General features: G+C 43.8%; 1 protein-coding gene across 1 annotated transcript in view; it reads left to right on the top strand.

Annotated features, from left to right (window-relative positions):
• Window positions 1-8,408, top strand: part of TRANK1 (tetratricopeptide repeat and ankyrin repeat containing 1) — a 65,741-nt gene that overhangs the window by 31,958 nt on the left and 25,375 nt on the right. The window contains exons 14-15 of the mRNA XM_007462697.1: window positions 4,976-5,175; window positions 5,459-5,596. Of these exons, the coding sequence (XP_007462759.1) occupies window positions 4,976-5,175; window positions 5,459-5,596 (338 nt within the window). The remainder of the gene's footprint in view (window positions 1-4,975; window positions 5,176-5,458; window positions 5,597-8,408) is intronic.

The following is an 8,408-nucleotide window of genomic DNA, read 5'->3' as shown; positions in this document are numbered from 1 at the left end:
GGGCCCCAGCCGCTCCGCGGCATGTGGGATCTTCCCGGACCGGGGCACGAACCCGTGTCCCCTGCATCGGCAGGCGGGACTCTCGACCACTGCGCCCCCAGGGAAGCCCTATATCAGCATTTCCTGATTGGCAAGCTTAAGAACATAACATATTCCATAACCTCTAAAAACATATTTTTCTCATAGCACAATTCCTCTTTAATGTGGTACAAGATGCTGTTTAAGGAACCCAAACATCTTTTGTAGTTCTGCTAATTAACCCAAGGCTGAAGGCTCAGGCAAAGTGGGCTGTGTTTGTATTTCAAGGACATGATAAGCATTAACTTCAAGCTTTCTCCTAGGCATATTTTTGTTCTCTCAGGGTCAGAATTACGAAAACAGTATTTTATCAAGCTAGCTTTCTCTAACTGCATATGCAAAAAAGAACCAGTTTAGAGTGTCAGAAGAATTTCATCGTAACCAATTTTCTCTGGAGTCTGAAGAATACTGTTGGCCCACAGTGTTAAAAAGAAAATCGTCTTTTTCTTAGTCATAGGTTCATAGCTAAAATTTTTCTTAATGAATTGAACCTGAATTTCCCATTTTACAAAAAGCAACAAGAATACCAATCACACAAATGGAATACACACTCACACACCAGAAGACAGAACTGTCACAAATGCACTGAGAGGATGACCGATACGGAGTCCCAGACAGACACTTCCCAACACAAATGGTCCTCAACGTCAGAAACACGTCAGAACCAACTGGCAGAATGCCCAGATAGCACCTCATGCTCAAAAGAAAAGTTTGCCTTGTGCTCACCGGTGCCCTACTCAGGCTTGGAGCTCGTCAGCTCGTCCAGATGCATGTTTCCGTTGCACCAAGGAAAAGCATATGTTGGCAGCCAGTGCCGAGCAGGGAAGAAACAGGGAGGATCTCCGAAACAAATGGTTAGGGCAGGTGCTAGGAACGTCCCCCCAAATCCCCCTCCCGAATCCAGTGAGCCACGAGCAACGGGCTCCTCACAGCCACCCCAGTGCTTCTTCATGGCGGCAGCTCTTCCCAGGAAAACCCTGGAAGCCAGATATCGCGAGAGCGCAGCCTCACGTTGGGTGTCAAAAACTTCCCGCAAGTGGGTCCAGGTGCTCGCTGCTCAAAATCCGATAAAGAGGCAAGGTTGGTGGAAAGGAAAGTTTGCTTTATTTCAGAGACCAGCAACCCGGGCCTGGGCTGTCAGGTTCACGTCCCAAGGCCAACTCCCCTTCCCCCGACCCTGCCAATCAGTGGGCAAGAGCTTTTATAGAGGGAGGGAGGAGGCTACATGCAGAAACAGCACAGTCAGCTCCGACCGTCATCTTGAAACTGGTCATCGGTGGTCTGATGATTGTCTTACTTAAATCCTCCTGACCTGGGGTTAAGGTAACCTCCTGTATAGTCTTTTAATGGTTTTAAATTGTGCTCCTTATATTTAGGTAGGTGTCAAAATTTAGGTAAATTTAATTAATTCAATTTAAAATGTATGTGTGGTGTGACATTGTCTTTATTGAAATCATGCTTCTGTGATCTAATTTTTCTTTTTTCCATAGGGATAAACAGTTGTGCTGATGCCATTTACCTCATGGTCCATCCTTTCCCCTCATTTGCAATTCTTTTCAAATATCTGTGAGTCTGTTTCTGGGCTTACTATTGTTTTTGATTTGTCTAATTTGTCTGTTTTTGTACTATTATCACACTGTCTTATTTACTGTATTATCAAATTTCTCCAGTGACTCTTTGTAATTTTGATTGGAATTGAAGTTCTCACTGTTTGGGAAGAATTCACATCTTTACATTGTAGGGATTTCTGAACCATGACCTTGGCATATTTCTCTGTTCAGATTTTTTTTTACTGCCTTCAATAATATTTTATAATTTTCCCCAGACATTTTACACAGCTGTTAGATTTGTTCCAGAAACCTTATACTTTTTGTTACTATCATGGCTGCACCTTTTTTCTCTTTTTAAATTTTCTAGCCATGTCTTGCTGGTATAGAGGGATGCTGTTGGTTCTTGTGTATTGATCTGGTATCTCACAATCTTTCTGAACACTCTTACTACATTTACCATTTAGATTTTGACATTTTTATGCAGGTAAGGGCAGGTTTGACCTTCTCTTCTATACTTGTCATTTCTTTTTTGTATCATATTTTATTGGTTAGGACCTTAAACAGAAACAGTAACAGGCATCCATGTGTTATTCCTGAAGTTAATGTGAATATTTTTTTAACATTTCACCATTTAAGTCTGGTGCTTATTGTAGGTTTTTGATAGATTCCTTTTTTCTGGATACATTTCAGGTAGGCTATGGTTTGGTGAAAAGAGAAAGCACACACAGACCACACACACGTACATACACATACACACACACATTGGTACTCTTAACACCCTTACAATGTAAAAGTAGATTAACATTCTGATTTGTTTAGCCAAGGATTCAGAAAACAATTAGAAGCCAGGTGGCCTCCCAGAGTGTAGCATACACCACGCAGCTCAGCCCAGCTTTCCAGGGCTCTCACAGTCTTCCTGATGTTGCCCGTCAATTCCAGGGTCTGCCTGGGTCTGAGCAGCTCAGCTTCTTGCTCTTCCATGACTTTCTACTTGTGCTGTGCAGGAAAAACTGGCACAAAGAAGTTTATGCTCTTAACAGGAAATACGAGATTTTATCCATTCAGGAAACATATATTGAGCTCCTCCCCTACCTGGCACTGTGTGGGGGCTTGGTGACCAAGATGTTCACATTTCTCTGTCCCCAGGGGGTAGCTCCAGATGGCACCCCCTTTTTTGTTGTCGGACTCTGTAGAGGGGACCTGGCATGAGTAGTTGAATGAGCTGCTTATTCTGATGGTGTACGTGGGTTCAGCACCACTGGTCTGGGGCAGCAGCCTTTATGGTCAGCAAGATAGAGTATGGCAAAGGGAGTTGTCCTGTGAGCAGTTGTTTTTTTGTTTTGTTTTTTTATGTAGTAAGCAACCCACCCAGATGATCACTACATAAACTCCATTTTCCACCTCCTGTCAGGATAGAGGGAAGACTGTGTGTAAGTGTTTCGGTGTACAGAACCAGAGGAAGCCCCAATAATATGTGTTAGATTTGAGAGACTTTAGAAAACACATAAAACGTTAAAAAAAAAAAAAATTCAAGCCCCCTGTAAGGCAACTCACTACTCACAGTTTGTTTCATTTCCTTCTGGTCTCTTTACTGGCCATATACAAATATGCATTTATCACACATATTTATTGATTGATTATGTATATTTACATAATCAATGTTATGATTGATTAACATTGTTTAATCAATCATAATTTAGTGAATATTTAGTGAATACTTCCCCCATCTTTTATTCTTTTTTAAATTGAGATTCACATAGCATAACATTCACCTGTTTAAAATGTGCAGTTTAGTGGTTTTTCAATACATTCATAAGGTTGTGCAACCATTACCACTGTCTAATTCCAGAACATTTTTATCACCCCCAAAAGAAAACCCAAAACCGTTAGCAGTCACCCTTATCCCCTCCTCACCCCTGTGAACTACCATTCTACTTTCTGTCTCTGGATTTGCCTATTCTGGACCTTTCATATAAATGGGATCACACAATATGTGACCTTTTATGTCTGCCTTCTTTCATTTAGCTCAGTGTTTTCAAGGTGCTTCCATATTGTAGCGTGTATCAGTACTTCATTGCTTTTTATGGCTTAACCATCTTTTATTCTTTGAGCATGTTTGTATAAAAAAATTGTATCTAGTTCCCTAGAAGGGCATTTAAGTGGATTCCAGTTTTTCACTGAAATGAACACTTCCGTGCTTTTTTCTGATCCTCTCATTAATGTACATCTCTGAACCACAGTCGCAGCTGATCTGCTTAAATTCAACAGTTTCCACTTGTATTCTTGATTTCTTTATATTGCATAGTGTTAATAATAATACCATTGGATAGTAAAATTTCCCTTTACTATTTGGTAATAGCAATGGGTACACATATGCCCATTTCATAGAATTCTAGCTGGTGTTGGGCAAAGGGCACACGGCCCCTAAGAATAGTGGGAGACCCAGGATGATCTGTATTCAGTCCAGCTTCTTTTGGAGGTGTTTACTAACTTCTCGGACCTTGGAGTCCCTGTTTGTAAAAGTGGGGTTGTCTGGTCTGTCTCACCAGGCTGTTGTGAGAATTAAACAGGTTAATGTTTATGAAGGTGCCTCTTGTTTAGTCGACATCACTGTCAGTGTTACTTCAGCGCTTAGACAAAAATGGGACCCAAGGAAAAAGCTCTTTGGAAAATCCTTTAGCCAGCTCTGACAATTATTGAGTATACTCCTCTCTTTGCTGGGTATAAACCTGGTGGAAAAGGGCAATGGAAGCCGAGGTTGCTGCCCCACCTAACGTCCAGCTCTTCCCATGTAATGTTGTCTCCAGTGCTCTAAGTACCAACGACAGGGGACAGGACAGTTCTTGTTTTTTAACTGTATATTAGCCCCCCTGTATTAGCATTCTGACAGCTCTAAGTGTTTAGTTACATTTCTACCTTGACTCTTCTTCATGAGGTCATTTTCTCTCACATGAATATAGTCCAGGAATGAGATTTACAAAACCTTCTTAGGACAGCAAACACATCTCTGCCTTTGACCGCGGTACCCGGAGTAATACAGCTCGGAGCCAAAGTGATAATCTAACAGGATCTGGAAATTGGCTGCAATTGTATGTATTCTCAGGACCAATACTGCTTCTCAGGAGAAAAGCAAAACCAAAATAAGAAAACACAATGCACGGGAGTTCCCTGGCGGCCTTGTTGGTTAGGATTCCAGGCTTTCATTGCCGTGGCCTGGGTTCAGTCCCTGGTCAGGGACCTGAGATCCCACGAGCTGTGCGGCGTGGCCAAAAACAAAACAAAACAAACAAACCAAAAACCCCAGCCATGTTGGCATGTTGTACAGTATCTGACTTTTTTTATCCCAGGAATCCTCAATCTGGCATCTGGAGTGGTAGATTTACTTCAGTTCTATTTCCCGGAATCTTTTGATCGCCTTCCAAGGGATTCTGGCCTCTTTGATGGTCCCAGACCAATTGTCCTGGAGTCCTGTAGTGTAAGTGACTTGGCAATATTGCTTCGAGGCAACAAAAGAAAAACCCAGCCCATTGAATTTGGAGCCCACCAGGTGAGTTGCTTGAGATTGTATGTTTTAAAATAAAAGGCAGCTTGCAGTTGAAAAAAGGTTTGAGAAGCTGAGTTCTTCCACAAGGTAGAATGCAGTAGCCCCCGTCCCAGAACGAGGAAGTTTCAGAGATGGGTGAGTGACGAAGTGTTATTAATATTCCCACCACGACGGCCGCTCCTCTTCAAAGACATTACTTGCCTCCCACAGAAATAGACTCAGCTTTACTGGATTTCTCTTTGTACGATGTGAAGTTTTTTCTCTTCTATCCCCCTTTGTTTCCTAGGTAATCCTTGTAGCCAATGAAATGGCAAAGGAGAAAATTCCAGAAGAGCTGGGATTAGCACTTGTGCTAACAGTTTACGAAGCCAAAGGCCTAGAATTTGATGACGTCCTCCTTTACAACTTTTTCACTGATTCTGAGGTATGTCATACTGAATTCTTTTTCTCACAGCGCATGTGTATGTATGAGCTCCACTTCCATTCCAGGAAAGAGAATTTTGGAGCTGAGTAGATGAGAGTTTGTCACAGGTGACCTTTTCTCTTTTGGAGCATCATCCATTTGGCATGGGGTTTTGTGTGTTTGGATGCGCCTTTTGACAATGTCTGTGGGTTGTTTCATAGTGTGTTGTGGGATGGCTCTCCCCGTGCCTTGCCTTTCCCTGTTTTCTGGTATTCATCTTTTCTGAATGCCTGGTACCCAAGCGCCAGCTTCCGGTTTTCACTAGGTACTGTTATCCTTGACTACCAAGGATCCTCAAGTTGGAGCAAGGTCTAAGGAGAGCCTTACAAATGAAGGCAAGGTTAGCAGTGTCCACCCTATGAGGACAGAACCAGAGAAGGTCATTCATAGGGAGACAACTGCAGGAAGACACGTGAGCCTTGGTTCCTGCCCACAGGATCAGGTAATGCAGGGGACGAGAATAGCCATCCTGCCTGAGCTCCCTCCGGGCATGGCTTTGCCACCACTGCTTGCCACCCTTGCCCACAATGGCAGCAAAGGAGTCCCCGGACTGACCCCCAGTGACCTCTGTGCCAGCCCATTGTTTTGACTTGGCTCCTGAGTCCTTGAGATGGTTTCTCTTCCCGACCTCAGTACATTATAGGTAGAGCCGCCAGCTCAAGGCCATTGTCCTCAGTTTCATAGCCACTGCCTTCTCTTCACCACCGTCTTTGGTGGAGGCTCAGATTGGCTGCTGACCATGCTGTGGGGTCTCCTTTGGGGACATAGCTGGCTGTACCCTGGTCCCCGTTGCAGACTCCCCACTACACACAGTGCATGCTTGAAGGGGCTGTTTTCATACCCAAGTCACGAGCACTGTTAGCTTTGACTCCTTAAAATCTGCTCCAGAACTTACCCTTTAAATGGAGTCCTTTGTTTTTGTTTTGTTTTTTTCTGATCTTTTTTTAAATGTCACATTTGCCTTGATAATACCTATGACTAATATTGCTATGGATGTTTTACAGTTTATAAAGTGCTTTTTGAAGGCATTGTCTCAATTTATCCTCCACCAACCCTCTGATGTTGTGTGTATTTTTATTACCCTCATTCTACGCATAAGGCTGAGGGTCATGGAAGTTACATAAGTTGCCTGTAGTCGTAATGTAGGTGGCAGAGCTCGGAGATGAACTCAGATGCTTTGAATTCCAAATCTCAAGATCTTTCCACTGTACTCCCTTCCTTTTAATACCCTGCATGCAAATCGGCTTCCAGAACCTTCCACAATGAATATATCATTACCATACCTTCAGTGCACTCCTTTTCTATTGACTTTTCTGATAAAATCAGATGCACTCACATTAATCCTGGAACTATTTATAATCTCTGAGGACTAACATTTTTTTCCTCATAATACATCCATTGGTCATGGTTGGACCGAGGCTCTCTTAAAAGAGGAAAGGGTAAGACTTTGTTGTTTGTGTCCTTTATTAAGTGCCAGTTGTATGCTTGTGCCGGTAAGAAGCTTTAGGAGCTCTGGACTTACGCATCGGTAACTTGTGGTCAACTCTGTTTGTGAGAGAAAAATCTACTTAATTCTCTTTCACCTTGACCCTGGAATGGCACAATCCTGGTTCCCTTGACCCTAAGCTCCCACCAATGGATCAGTGAGTTGCATGAAATTAAAAGAATCACAAATTAAGTCTTGTGGTAACATCCACTTCATCCTATACACAGAATGAGAATTCTAAAAAGACTTCTGATGTGATGCTTCCCAATTACCAGGGAATGGAATCGTGCATTCCCCAGCACAAAGCACACCCTCAGTTTATCATTTACAACCACAGGACCAAAAGGCACCAGTCAGCAAATGAGAGGAGAAGCTACAATCAAAGGAGAGGAAAAACAGAGATCACAGAAGCTCCCATGCGTCTGTGGTCTGGCTGCTCACGTGGGGTTTCTTTTGCGGGTGACGGGTGAAGGCTGCTGAACAATACTTGCTGTTTGACATGGAAGACTGTGGAGGACTCCTCTCTCCATCCCTGGCCTCCTCTTCCACCCCCGTTTATGTGTCTGGAAGGTGGTGTGTGTGTGTGTGTGTGTGTGTGCGCGCGTGTGCGTGTGTGTGTGTGTGTGTGTGTGTGTGTGTAGGGGGCTTCTTGTTGCCCTGGCAGATTGTGATTTTTCTCTTCAGAGGATTCACTGTTACCTGTTCGACCACATGGACACCAGGGTCATTTTCTGGGAATGGTTATGTCAAGGCCTTCTCTTGTAGGATTTTGCCTCATTTGGGGGAGGGGAAGTCATTCTCTGGTCACCTCCAAACCCTCCTCCTGTGGGGACTTGGAGGGGTGCTCGCCATTGACACTCTGCCCCAGTGGGGAGTCCCTTCCTTCACATTCATGTGTGACCAGGACAGGAGAGGCTTTCAAAACCACAGCTTTCAAGAGTTGCTGAACTAACCCAGAGAACAGGCCCCACAAAAGAAGCCTTGCTGGTAGAGTCTTAAGTCCTTTTCCTTCATAATTATTAATCCCCAGAGAGGAAGCTGGAAGACCTCTACGTGCTTCTTCCTTTTATTGCCGGGAGTGCTGCAGGCCTGTATTCTTGCCATAAACACATGTGCTCGCTCCTAGGAGGCTCTGTCTTGAGAGTGAAATGTGTTTTATTCATGGAAACAGGTTAGTCATGTGCCATACGAGCAGCTTCTGCGTCTCCTTCGAGCAGTTTTAAGATACAGGTGCTTTGGGCTTCCCTGGTGGCGCAGTGGTTGAGAGTCCGCCTGCCGATGCAGGGG

Source organism: Lipotes vexillifer, unplaced genomic scaffold (assembly GCF_000442215.2).
Source record: "Lipotes vexillifer unplaced genomic scaffold, Lipotes_vexillifer_v1.1 scaffold539, whole genome shotgun sequence".
NCBI classification, from domain to species: Eukaryota; Metazoa; Chordata; class Mammalia; order Artiodactyla; family Lipotidae; genus Lipotes; species Lipotes vexillifer.
Note: the sequence above shows the minus strand (reverse complement) of the source record. Positions and strands in the feature narration are given on the sequence as shown.